Genomic DNA, 14,426 nt, shown 5'->3' on the forward strand with positions numbered 1-14,426 from the left:
TAACATTCTCCATTCCCTTCCTCCCTGACAACAAACACTCTGTGAGTGGGGCTGAGAGACTTCAGAGAAGTGTGACTGGCCCAAGCTCACCCAGCAGCTGCATGTGGAGGAGCGGAGACGCGAACCCGGTTCCCCAGATTACGAGACTACCGCTCTTAACCACTACACCACAGGGCTCTTCCTGAGTCCCAATTGACTGAGAAAAAGTTAGGCTGGGGTTTACCTTCTGTTGGTTATTTTTACTGCTTTTAAAGGTGTTTTATTATATATATATATATATATATATATATATATATATATATATATATATGTGTGTGTGTATATATATATATATATATATGTATTATATATATATATATATATATATATATATATATATATATATATATATATAAATATAACTGTCCTGCTATCTGTGGGCCTCCAGCTCCCATCATCCCTGATCACTGGCCTTGCTGTCTGGGGCTGATGGGAGTTGGAGTCCAACAGCAACTGGAATGCCACATATTCCCCACCCATGTATTAGACATTACATGTATGATAGTTGAACTGATATGATTTTTCCCCCTCCACCCCCTGATCTGATTTGGAGAAGATAGTCCACTGAAGATCCATCGGACAGAGACTTTCCCCACCTATCGGTCAGAGCATTGATAAAAGAAAGCCGAGGACATTTGAAATGTGTGCTCCTTGAGATAGACTGCTCCAGCAAAGAGGCTTTCATTGACAATTGGCCAACAATAATGATGCTGACAGAAGAAACAAAGACTGGATTAAGACTGCGATGTTATTTTTTAACCTTCAACCAAAAGATATACATCTTAGAGATAATATTGGAAAGTTGCTATATTTCATAGTTACATCCAGAAGAAAAGAAGCTCTCCTTTGGTGTGTGATTATTATTATCTTTGGAATATAATTGATATCTGTTGATGATTTGTCCTATGCTATCAGTTGGTCAAGATTCATTTCGATGGTATCTTAGATAATGTAGTTTACATGTATAAACTACACGAAATATTTGTATATTTTTCTTTAACTTCAGTGTCCTGATTCATCACTGAGCATAGCAATTTTCAGAATGGTGACCAGTTTTTTGGAACTGGAATCTGTTGTCCCTGTCTATTAAAGTCTGATTAAGACTAATCTAAGTTATCAGCAGACATTTCTCTTGTCTTTTTATGTTTCATTTCATACTCCTGTGTTTTAAAATGCCATTTAGAAGTTTAGAGGTAAAACGCTCTTTGCCACATCGCTTGAAATATTGCATGCGAGTTTTCTGAGAGACACAGGTTCTGAACATCAACAGAAGCACCATATCTAAAGTGCAGCCAAGAAGTAATAAGAGTCTGACTTGACGTTCTCAACATCTTATTGGGAAGTGCACTGCATCCCAATGGCATCTCAAGAGGTAAGCACATACGTACATCCTTTGCCGAACTCAAATCGAGGGATTTCATTTCTTGTAAACGTTCAAGTTATGGAGCTGAGAAAAATAAACAATATTGCAATAGGCATTTTTAATAAAGCTGAACTTATATAATAGTAGCTTGTACACATGCAGCTAAACAATAAAGCGAGAAGCAAAACATGAAGTGAAATAGTATGCTCAAGCCTTAATATGAAGGTGGTGAAAGTGAAGTGGAAGATATTAAGGGGGGGGGGGGACTAGTGAAGAGAAATATGGATGCAGAATATCCTGTTAGCCCAGACTGAGGCAACTGTTGAATGCAACAGAACATGAATTTACAAAACATAGAAAAGTGCCTTATTCAGAATCATTTGTACATATAGTTCAGTATTGTCTACAGTGAGTTGCAGAGGTGCTCCAGAATTCCAGTCAAGGACAGTCACATTTTTGCCTGGAGATCCCAGGGATTGAACCAGAGACCTTCTGCATTCAAAGCAGCTGTTCCACCATTGAGCTTGTCCCGATAGTCATGGTTTGACTCATGTAGGGTTCTAACCTATGTAGGGCAGTATCTCTATGTTAGCATACCAAGATCCTTGGCCTTGGGGCCAGATTTAAATGAGGGTGAACTGCTACAGGATATGTGGTTAACTCCTTTACAAATACAGTTACAGACACTTCAGGTTACAGACTCCACTAACCCAAAAATAGTACATCGGCTTAAGAAATTTGCTTCAGGATGAGAACAGAAATCGTGCTCCGGTGGCGTGGCAGCAGCAGGAGGCCCCATTAGCTAAAGTGGTGCTTCAGGTTAAGAACAGTTTCAGGTTAAGAACAGACCTCCAGAACGAATTAAGTACTTAACCTGAGTTACCACTGTAATAATCTAAGTCATCCCCATTCATTTAAAATATGGTATAAATAGAAGACGCGGGTGGCGCTGTGGGTAAATCCTCAGCGCCTAGGGCTTGCCGATTGCATGGTCAGCGGTTCGAATCCCCGCGGCGGGGTGAGCTCCTGTCTGCGGTCCCAGCTCCTGCCCACCTAGCAGTTCGAAAGCACCCCTAAGTGCAAGTAGATAAATAGGTACCGCTTTATAGCGGGAAGGTAACGGCGTTTCCGTGCGCTGCGCTGGTGCTGGCTCGCCAGAGCAGCTTTGTCACGCTGGCCACGTGACCCGGAAGTGTCTCCGGACAGCGCTGGCCCCTGGCCTCTTAAGTGAGATGGGTGCACAACCCTAGAGTCGGACACGACTGGCCCGTACGGGCAGGGGTACCTTTACCTTTACCTTTATAAATAGAAGGGCAGGGGTACCTTTACCTTTACCTTTATAAATAGAAGAAACAAAACAAAACCAACCCATTTATTTTACAAACAGGAGTGTGTCCAGTGGAGTTGGTTCACACAAATATTGAAAGAAGTAATAAAGCATTATTATTATTATTATTATTATTATTATTATTATTATTATATCAAATAACAAAGCTGGTCAGGGAGTCTGGGCCTTAGCTTTGCTACTGTATAGGTTTAGCCTTCCAGGAAACAGCTCTGAGCATGCTCAGAACAGATGTATAGGCTCCTGGATCTATCAGAAAAGTCGAGCTGCTAATGTGACTGGATTGCCAACATGACAACAGGAGGGAGGAGGGAACTGCACAACTGAGACTAAGAGCCAGTAACTCCTTTAGTACACATATTTACTATCATATTGTGTGTTTTTTGGCCTGTAGACAGATGGGTGGAACCTCTTGACCACAGCAATACTTTTGGACTGAGACTGGCTGAGTGGTGCAGAGAACTGCCTGGTCAGAGAAATGGAGATTGACAGAAATGTCTTGCTGAGCCTCTCAAATGAATTTAGGATGTATGGGACAGAAAACAGTGCAGCTTTGAGATTTTGGGAGAAACTACACAGGGAGTAGGAGAAATGAAGAGTGGAAGCAATGCAACAAACTAAAATTCTAGAGTTCAGCAATGGCAATTCATTGCTTGCCGTCATGTTTTCAAGGTATCCTCTCAGTTAACAATGTATATTTATAACTTGGACCCCTTTCAGTCATGGCAGGGAGTGACAACTAATTTTAGGTATTCACTGTTGGCAACTTGTCTCAGCACTTCTGGCATTGTGTTTAAACCAGCTCCTAGATGCTTGCCCCAGTCTGTTGTTCAGACTGGTTGCACTATGCATAGCACTTTCCCCCGACAGCCGAGTCAGGCACACAGGTCGGTTCCTGGATGCAATATTTTAGTATGTCATTTTTTGAAGTGTTCAGAGTCATTTGCATGACCTCATTGCTATGCATTGTATCGCCACACTATTTATTGGCAAAACCTATTTGGTGTTTCGCAACTTTCTGACTAGTTGCAGGACCTTAGCCAGACCTAGCAGAGTACACACTGAATCACGGAAGCTGGTCAGGGAGTCTGGGCCTTAGCTTTGCTAAGCAATTGGCGACTTGGCTGCAGACAGGATAGACGAAGCAGAAACCAGGAACTTGTAGTTAGGTGTTTATTATATACAGTGGACTATTTACAGGAACAGACCACGGATCTTTAGCTAGCTCTCTCATACATGACTCACAACTCCTACACTGACACACAGAACTCTGAACCTCTGAACACTGAACTACTGAACTAACACATTCCAGTTAGTAGACCATTAATTATCACTCTTTTGAGAGAGCTTGACCAATCAGGGAGCTGTTTCCATGCCTCTGTTATCACCAGGTAGATTTACTCCTTCAGATTTCCTTCTGGCTGTCTGCCAAACCTTAATTGACTCTGCATGAGTAGCTGCACGTACACAGTTTCCCACAGTTGATGAGACTGGTTGTACTATGCATAGCCCTTTCCCCTGACAGCTGAGTCAGGCACACAGGTCGGTTCTTGGATGCAATATTTTAGTATGTAATTTTTAGAAGTGTTCAGAGTCATTTGCATGCCCTCATTGCTACGCATTGTATCGCCACGCTATTTGCCTACATATGACTTGAGGGCAAAGCATTCTGACCAGGAAGGATGCCCAAGTCTGTACCTGATTTTCCATATGAGAATGGAGGCTACTTGCCACTCACTTCTCACTGCAACACCTGGCATTCCAGCAAAGGCCAGGCGATCACTCAAAGTGGCATATTGTCAGACCCAAAGGGTGCAACCACAAGGAAATGTGCCAGAAGTGACTTGCTGGGTAGGGTGGTACTCCCCAGCAGGTAGATTGCCATTGCTTACTAGGAAGGCGAGGTGGCAGAGAGGTCAGCACAGTACAAATGGCCTGGCAGAGCCAATCCAGTGCTTCTGCCAGTGTGTTTGCACCATGCCAGCTTTCTTGTCCCACCTGGTAAGCAACAGTAACTCAACAGCCAGGAAGCTCATGCAACAAAGAAAGCGATGTAAAGATAAATGTCACTTAACAGCATTTGCAGAGGAGGACATGGAGAGGCTGCATGCAACAGGAGAAGAGGTTGTCCACAGCTGTTGAGTTGTGCAAAGTTAAACAGTTCAGAGCATCACAAAGCAATCATAAATGAAATGGGAGACCAAAGAGAGCACCAATGCATTTTTCTGTAGTTAGCATGGAAATGAATGAAATGGTACCCAGCTATGCAGAAGAGATTCCTGAAAACCCGAAAGCACAGCTAAGGATTCTAACTAATCCTTCATTAAATGTAGCTCTGAAATGGCAGCACAAAAAAATTGTGGGAACAAATTCCCATAAGCCACCTGATGCGCTATAATTCTGCTAGTCTGATGACTGGGCAGTGGGTAAGAATAGTCTTTGGATTTGCAATTTTATCAGGTTTATCATCCTTGGGAGTCCTTCCGAATCGAAAGGCTGTAGAAAAGTGAGATGTCCTAGTAAATACGGAGACAAAGTAGGTGCAGACAAAGAAAGGTGCAGCTCATCTGCTTGGCTCTGGCCAAAGGATCCATGTGAAATAAAGGATAGTTAGATGGCATTGTGTTGTTTAGCGAGGAAATCAATACAACACTGTTGTTTAAGACCTTCTGCACAGCTCTGCTTAATCCCGCACAGCTTAATTTATAAGGAACACAGATTAAAACGTTATTTATTTCTGGGCTGGGCTTCTCACATAAATAAGTGGTTTAAATGGCAATTTGGGACTGAATTGGTTGCTATCTTGGAAATTTTGTCCTGCTTGCACTTTCCCTTGGGCTAACGACAGCATCCATTTGTGTTTCTGTTTATCATGGAGGTGGCAGTTCTGTAGAAGCCTCCATCAAGACTATATCCACCCAGTAATTGATTGTTGTTGTTTAGTTGTTTAGTCGTGTCCGACTCTTCTTGACCCCATGAACGCCAGGCACTCCTGTCTTCCACTAGTAATTGATACAGTGCAACTATATATACAGTGGAATAGTCCAGTTACAAGGAAGATGGGAAATTCCATAAACCTGGCCTTGAAACAATAAGCCCGTTAGTCAGCTGCATCTGATATCTGCCTACATTCCTCTGGAGTTGTGGCAGAGAGGGAGTGGGACCCAGAGAGGTCATGCTACTTTCGAATGTTTTGCATTCCTCTTATGATTTGGAATATCATTTATGACATTTCGTGTCAAAAGCTGTCGCAAACTGTTAGACAAATGTGTACCTGTGGATACTGATGATCAGAATCAATTTGTCAGATGGGTTGTTGCTCCACCATTGTGAGCTGAATTAGCTAGAGAGGTCATTAGCTAAGCAGAAGGAGAGGGATTGCGAGATCAGATCGCCTCTGGCTTTGGGTAAAAGGTTTCCAAAAGGCTGCTTGGAGATGAATTCTAATAGGTTCCTTTATACTTTAGGGCTTGCATGTAATGATGAGATGGTGCACGTGTGACTGAATTTTGACATGCCTCGTTCACTGGAATACCAAAAGATTCTGAAATATTAAATTTAATCAATCAATCAATTAGATTTCTATACTGCCCTTCGTCTGAGGATCACAGGGTGGTTTACAATATAAAAACACAAAAAATAAAATAACATAGTACTAAAGAAAAATAATAATAACCCCCTCCCCATAAGATTTGGGAAACATTGATTTAACGTTTTAAATTTTTGTTTTATTTGTTTTATTTTAAAATGGAAATACCAGTTGCTCAACAGAAGACCGCTAAGCGGTTTGCAATGGAATATATATGTATGTGATTGTAATAAATCTTTGCATGGCTTAACTGTTTATTCAAGTTAACCATCCATTAACATTCAACATTTCGTTTTCATAAGTGCTGTGGACATATATATCTAGATATAAAAGCAAGAGTGTGCATGATCAAGCACATGGCTTCCTGTGCACCAAAATCCCACTGAAATCAATGAGACTTAAGAGCTTAGAAAGCTGTGCTGGAATGCAACCAACAAGGCCTTTAAACACCCCAGGACTGCGATTTCAGCTTACTATTAATTAAATGACCTTGCACATAAACAGCATGCAGAGGAAATAAGGGTTGAGCATTGCTACCCTGTGGCTCTGCATAGTGAATCTGACATACTTTCTGTCTTTGCATTGCTGTTCATTTTAACAAGGACAGAGTAAACTACCTTGGTTCCAAGCAGGAATGAAATGCGCCCCTATATAGGAAAGTTTTTAATGTTTAATGCATTATTATGTTTTTATATGTGTTGAAAGCTGCCCAGACTGGCTGGAGCAACCCAATCAGATGGGCAGGGTACAAAAAAAATTATTATAATTATTAGTTTCAGCCACTTCTAGACATCTCCTGCTCAAGCTGGGAGTCAAAGCCTGCAACCCTAGCCCAGTTTGAACTCAATGGGACTTACATCCGAGGAGACATGCAGAAGACATGCATAAGCAGGAAATTATCCCCATTCATTAGTGAAACATGCAGATAATTTTTATTATAGCATAATTACTTATCATTCTTAATTTAGCAATATTCAGTCTTGCTGCACCTGGGACAATGATATTGTGACCAGTGTAATGTAGTAGTTGGGAGTGTCAGAGTGGAGCCTGGGAGACCAGGGTTCAAATCTCTGCCCAGCTATGAAACTCGTTGGGTCACTGCCACTCAGCCTAACCTACCTCACAGGGCTATTGTGGGGATTAATTGAGGAGGAGAGGAATCATATGCATGGCCTTGAGCTCCTTCGAGAAAAAGGTGGGATAGAGATGCAATAAATCCTAAAATAAACAGTACCGGTCCTCTGCTGTGTGAATTGCCATGGTCGGAGGCAGTAAGGCTTCTGAATACCAGTTGCTGGAAATCACAGGAGGGGAGAGGTCTGTTGTGCTCGGGTCCTGCTTGTGGGTTTTTCACAGGCATCTGGTTGGCCACTGTGGCAACAGGATGCTAGCATAGATGGACCACTGGCTTCATCCATCAGGCTCTTCCTATGCTCTTCAGTGGACCAAAGATTGTTAAGTTGTGGGTGAACATATCAGACGACACAGTGATTCTTCAAACAGCTCTTGTTTATTCACAGGCCACAACAGAACTAAACCAAAGGGTTCAGGCAGCCTGCTTATATAGAGCTCCACTAGAACGCAACAGTAACCATTTTCTGTAACTATCCAATCACTGAACGTCACTTTCGATCCCTTATTTGCATATGGACCTGAACTATCTACAGTACCCCCTGCTGGCCCAGGGTGAGAACTTCAGTACATAACAAAGATGACCTGGCTGGGTTTGCTGTCAGTTCTTGCTAGCAACCAGTAGCCTGTCAGCATATTAGGGAACAAGTGATCCAGACCCTCCGAGTGCCCCTATTTTCCAGGGACAGCCATGGATTTTCAGAAGCCATCCCAGTTTCTCATTTGATCTCAGAATGTCCCACTTTTCCTTGGGACATCCCTATTTTCACCCGAGAAATCTTGGAGGGTATGGAGATAAGTAACTATATAACCTTTGGAAGGCATCTGAGGGCAGCCCTGCATTGGGAAGGTTTTTTTTTTTTTAAAAAAAAAAAAGATTAATGCTTTATTATGTTTTTATATATATAGGAAGGCACCCAGAGTGGCTGCAGCAACCCAGTTAGATGGGCAGGGTACAAATAATAAAATTATTACTATTATTATTATTATTATTATTATTATTATTATTATTGATGTTCCTATTTTTACCAGAGAAGTGTTGGCAGATTTGGTGACTGGGAACCATTTCAAGAAAGGAACTTGGATGAGGAGGTAGATCTGTTGGATTGCTTAGGAAAAATAGACCTGATGAGCCCTCCTTTAAAATGAGAAAATTCTCTCTAACTAGTTTCTCCCTGCCCCCCCCCCCCCCCCGCTGTCAAAATGTGTGTTTTCAAAGGAGAAGACATATTTGCCTGAATGGTATGTCTACGTTTTAATAAATATTTCAAGGTCTTCAGTCTACTAGTCTTTTTAAATGGATTCTGAAGACAGACATGGCTCAGATGTGGTCGTTATGAAGCAGACACCTTGTTCATTCATGGTTCCCCACCTATGTGTGAGTAAGCCATTGATGTTGGTGCTGTGCTGAAAATGTCTCCTATTTTTCACCGTTCGGTTAATGAGAAAAGAAATCATCAAAGGGAAGAGACCGTTTCACTGAAATTCTCACAGGTGGGGTGATTTTGGCATGCTTGCCTTACATTTGAGTAGGGATGTCTTTCACAAGAGTCAGATTTTTCGTTTTGTTTTTTGCAGGAGGGGAAAAAGCAGGTTTTTGAGTATGTAATTCCAGAATACTAGCTGAATACTGATGATGTTGTGTGGCAACATGCCAAAAAATCCAGAACACCCCTAGCACTATAAATTGCAAGTGTGGAAAGGCACCCAATATGGCTCATACACAACTGTATGAATAGTGTTTGCCACTTTTAAAATCATGTCAGACCTAAGATTTAAGCTGCATTTTTGTGCTCACCCATTTGGGAATAAGTCTTATTGAACTCAATGGCATAAGTGCATGGTGAGGTCCCAATGAAAATACAAGGTAGTTAGTACACGAGGGGAGAGGATCAGTGCTGCCACCCCACAGTTATAACTCCCAAAGTTTTTTTCTATTTCTTCCACCCCATTTTTCAGGAATTCTTTTCCCTTTTACACTCATATCCATTTCCCTCTCAGGACAAATAGCAGCTGCATAGGGGAAGAGATATTGTTGGGGAATATCACAGAGGGGGTATATCCTTGCCCCCTCTCATATCTCATTTTTAAAAGTATGTAAATGTGACAAAACCTAGTGAGTGGCGTTCAGCTAAGCTTTACTAAACAGCACACACACTGAAATTAGTGAACAAGACTAAGTTAAGTCCATTCATTTTAATGTGTGTACTCTGAGTACAGTCAAACCTCGGTTGTCGAATGTAATCCATTCTGGAAGACCGTTTGACTTCTGAAATGTTCGACAACAGAGGCGCGGCTTCCGATTGGTTGCAAGAGCTTCTTGCACCCAAGCGGAAATTGCGTTGGACGTTCAGGTTCTGAAAAATGTTCAAAAACTAGAGCATTTACTTCTGGGTTTTTGGTGTTCAGGAACCGAAACGTTCAAAAACGGAGCCGTTCGAGAACCGAGGTTTGACTATAAGCCTTAGCTGAATACAGCCCATTACCTAGTTAGGCCCTGAGACTTCACCAAACAGAATGAGTTTATATCACAACAGATGACATCAAGATATCACTGAAAAATTGCACCACGAATTCAGCTGATGAAATAAATACCTATTTGCAAAGGAAGATAAGCACACCCAGCCCAATGGGACAATGATTACCTGCACCTGGGGAATTGAAAGATCCTAAGAAAGACACGCCACTTCGGGGAGCAACAGGAGGAAAATAACATCATCTCAACATGTCTCTGCAACTACTAAGTTGGAATACCAACGGTCTAAACTCCCCGGAAAAGAGGAGGAAGGTTTTTCATTTATTAAAAAAGGAACAATTGGACATAATCTGCTTGCAGGAAACACATGTGATTAGGCTGCACAGAAAAGTGCTAATTAATAAAAAATTAGGCCAAGAATTTATCTCATCAGACAAGGTTAAAAAGAGAGGTGTGGCAATTTATGCAAAAGAAAGCCTATCACCAAAGCTTCTTTTTAAAGATGAACAAGGAAGAATTTTGGCAATAGAAATCCAAACACAAGGAGAGAAATTTCTGATTTTAGGAATTTATGCACCAAATGAGGGGAAATCAGAGTTTTACAAGAAACTGCATGAGACATTGATGGACTTTATGGACTATAACAATATTATTATGATGGGAGACATGAATGGAGTGGTGTCTACGAATATGGATAAAGCACAAAGACAGACCATAACGAAAGAGGGCAGACTACCAAAAACTTTTTTTGAACTGACTGACAATATGGATTTGATTGATCTTTGGAGGACCAAAAATCCCCTAGGTAGAGAGGGAACATTTTTTTCTGAAGCCAAAATGACATGGACAAGGATCGACCAAATTTGGACAACTAGAGGCCTGGCACCTAAAATAAAAAAGGTGGAAATCTGCCCAAAAACCTGCTCCGACCATAATGCGGTAAAGATGGAAATGAAACTAACACCTATCGGTTCCTTCAGATGGAGGATGAATGACACTTTACTAAGAAACCAAGATATCGCAAGGAAGGCCCAAAAGACTCTGAAAGACTATTTCGAAATTAATATGAGAACTACGGTTGAAAAAAGAACAGTTTGGGACGCAAGTAAAGCGGTCATGAGAGGGTTCCTGATTCAACAGAATGCAATAAAAAAGAGATCTCAAAATGAGAAGAAAGCGAAAATTCTGGAAAAAATAAAACAAGGGGAGAAGAAGTTAAGAGTTAAACCAAACTCAAAAGAGATTTTAAGAGAGATTAAGCTATATCAGGTGCAATATATGAAATTGATTAATGAAGAAATAGAGTGGAAAATTAAACAAATGAGACAAAAGACTTTTGAGTCAGCTAATAAATGCGGGAAATTATTGGCGTGGCAATTGAAAAAAAGACAGAAGTTAAATACGATTACAAATCTTGAGATCGATGGAAAAAGCATACAGAACCCGGAGGAGATTAGAAGGTGCTTTCAGAGATATTTTAAACAACTTTATACGCAAGGGCCGCAGAAAGAAACCGAGATAGACCAATTTTTAAGAACCAATGGATTACAAAAAATATCTTCAGAAAATAAATTAGTACTGAATCAGCAAATCACAGAACAAGAAATTAAAGGTGCCATTCAGAATATGCAACTGGGCAAATCTCCAGGACCGGATGGACTAACCTCCAAATACTACAGAACTTTGAAAGATTTCTTAATTCAACCATTAAAGGAGGTGTGCAATGAGATTTTGGAAGGGAAAAAGGCGCCTGAATCGTGGAAAGAAGCATACATCACATTGATACCCAAGATAGAAGCTGAAAAGACACAACTAAAGAACTACCGTCCCATCTCCCTTTTGAATGTGGATTACAAAATCTTCGCAGACATTTTAGCTAGCAGACTTAAAAAAGTATTAACGGAAGTAATACATAAGGACCAGGCAGGCTTTCTCCCAGGCAGACATTTATCTGATAATACAAGGAATATAATTGATATTCTGGAGTTGTTGCAAAGGAATATTAACACGAAAGCTGTTTTAGTTTTTATTGATGCGGAGAAAGCCTTTGATAACATCTCTTGGAGTTTTATGAAGAAAAATTTGAAAGGGATGGGAGTGGGTCAGGGGTTCGAAAATGGTATAGGAGCAATATATTCAGAACAAAAAGCGAAATTGATTGTAAACAATGTGGTGACTGAAGATTTCAGGATAGAAAAAGGAACACGTCAGGGCTGCCCTATCTCTCCATTATTATTTATCTCGGTCCTGGAGGTGCTGCTAAACATGATAAGAGGGGACCGGTTTGTAAAAGGCATTCAGGTCGGAGCCAAACAATATAAATTGAAAGCTTTTGCAGATGACCTGGTTCTAACTTTACAGGAGCCGGAATCCAGTATGAAAAGAGCTTTGGAATTGATTAAAGAATTTGGTCATGTGGCGGGATTTAGATTAAACAGGGTAAAAACTAAAGTATTAGAGAAGAATTTAACTCCAATGGAAAAGGATAGGTTTCAGAATGAAACAGGTTTAACGGTGGCCAAGAAAGTGAAATACCTAGGGATTAATATGACGGCGAAAAATTTGAACTTATTTAAAGAGAACTATGAGAAATGTTGGGCAGAAGTTAAAAAAGATTTAGAAATCTGGTCTAACTTGAAGCTTTCCTTGTTGGGTCGAATTGCAGCTATAAAAATGAATGTATTGCCAAAAATGTTATTTTTGTTTCAATCCCTGCAAATTTTGGACAAGATGGATTGTTTCAAGAAGTGGCAGAGAGACATCTCTAGATTTGTCTGGCAGGGCAAGAAACCTAGAATTAAGTTTAAAATTTTAACTGATGTAAAAGAAAGAGGTGGATTTGCCCTGCCAGACCTTAAATTGTATTATGAATCAGCAGCATTCTGCTGGCTGAAAGACTGGCTGCTTCTTGAGAATACAGACATTTTGGATTTAGAAGGTTTCAATAATGTTTTTGGGTGGCATGCATATCTTTGGTACGACAAGGTTAAAGCTCATAAGGCATTTAAAAACCATATTGTCAGAAAATCTTTGTTCAATGTCTAGTTAAGATATAAAGACCTGCTGGAAAGTAAAACCCCAAGGTGGTTGTCACCTATGGAAGCTAAGGCTCAGAAAAAGCTCAATATGGAGGCTAAATGGCCAAAATATTGGGAAATTTTGGAACAAGAAGGTGACAGAATGAAACTGCAGAGTTTTGAAAAATTAAAAGACAAAGTGCGAGATTGGCTTCATTATTATCAAATAAGAGAGGCCTATAACTTGGATAGGAAAATTGGCTTCCAGGTGGATAAATCGAAATTGGAAACAGAACTGTTAGAACCAAAAACTAAGATTTTGTCAAAGATGTATAACTTGCTGTTGAAATGGAACACGCAGGATGAAACGGTCAAATCAGCAATGATTAAATGGGCGCAGGATTTAGGTCATAATATTATGTTTGCTGATTGGGAGCAGTTGTGGACCACCGGTATGAAATTTACGGCATGTATTGCCTTAAAGGAGAACATTATGAAAATGATTTATAGGTGGTACATGACCCCAGTCAAGCTTGCAAAAATTTATCACCTGCCTGACAATAAATGTTGGAAATGTAAAGAAGCTGAGGGAACATTCTTTCACCTTTGGTGGACATGCCCAAGAGTTAAGGCTTACTGGGAAATGATATATAATGAACTCAAGAAAGTATTTAAAAGTACCTTTCCTAAGAAACCAGAGGCCTTTCTCTTGGGCATAGTTGGCCAATGGGTGCCAAAGAAAGATAGAACATTCTTTATGTATGCAACAACAGCAGCAAGAATAGTTTTAGCCAAATATTGGAAGACACAAGATCTACCCACCGTGGAGGAATGGCAGACGCAAGTGATAGACTACATGGAGATGGCTGAAATGACTGGCAGAATCTGTGACCAGGGAGAAGAATCGATGGAACAGGACTGGAAAAAGTTTAAGGACTATTTACAAAAATACTGTAAAATCTTTGAGTGTTAATAGGATGTGGGAAGTAAAGGCAACAGGGTTTGTGTGACTTTGGTCAAAGGTATGTGAAAAGAAGAATCTAAAAAAGGATAAGGGGTTATGAACAGAACATTATTATGTCATACTTTATAAGATGAGGTACGGACTAAAATAATGGAAAATGGGGACATAATAATTAGAATATAAAATTAAGTATGGTTTAAACAAGGTTTTGAACTTGCTGAATTTGATTGGAATAAAGTGGAACACAAAAAAGGGGGATGTGAGGAGGTCAAGACAGAGGGGCATGGAACTTTATAAATCTAAGAAAGTGTGTATTTCTTTTTTCTTTTTTTCTATTTTCTCTTTTTTCTGTCATATATTTTTGTTTTTTTGAGCTTTATGTATGGAAATGATACAATTTGAAATGATGAATTCTTTGTTTTGTAAAACTTTAATAAATATGTATTTAAAAAAAATGATTACAAAACATGAAAAAAGAGTTTTACATTGTAGAATTTAGGAG

The 14,426-nt window shown here is 40.1% G+C and overlaps 1 protein-coding gene and 1 long non-coding RNA gene across 3 annotated transcripts in view; both read left to right on the forward strand.

Annotated features, from left to right (window-relative positions):
- The window catches only part of DOK5 (docking protein 5), a 55,387-nt gene extending 54,226 nt beyond the window's left edge, over positions 1-1,161 (forward strand). For both annotated transcript variants that reach the window (XM_083619101.1, XM_083619102.1), the window contains exon 8: positions 596-1,161. In XM_083619101.1, the coding sequence (XP_083475227.1) occupies positions 596-654 (59 nt within the window). In that variant the 3' untranslated portion in view covers positions 655-1,161. The remainder of the gene's footprint in view (positions 1-595) is intronic.
- LOC310764847 overlaps positions 1-14,426 on the forward strand; it is a 517,681-nt gene that overhangs the window by 124,474 nt on the left and 378,781 nt on the right. The gene's annotated exons all lie outside the window — the stretch shown is intronic.

The sequence above is a fragment of the Podarcis filfolensis genome, assembly GCF_964270895.1.
Source record: "Podarcis filfolensis genome assembly, chromosome: 6".
NCBI classification, from domain to species: Eukaryota; Metazoa; Chordata; class Lepidosauria; order Squamata; family Lacertidae; genus Podarcis; species Podarcis filfolensis.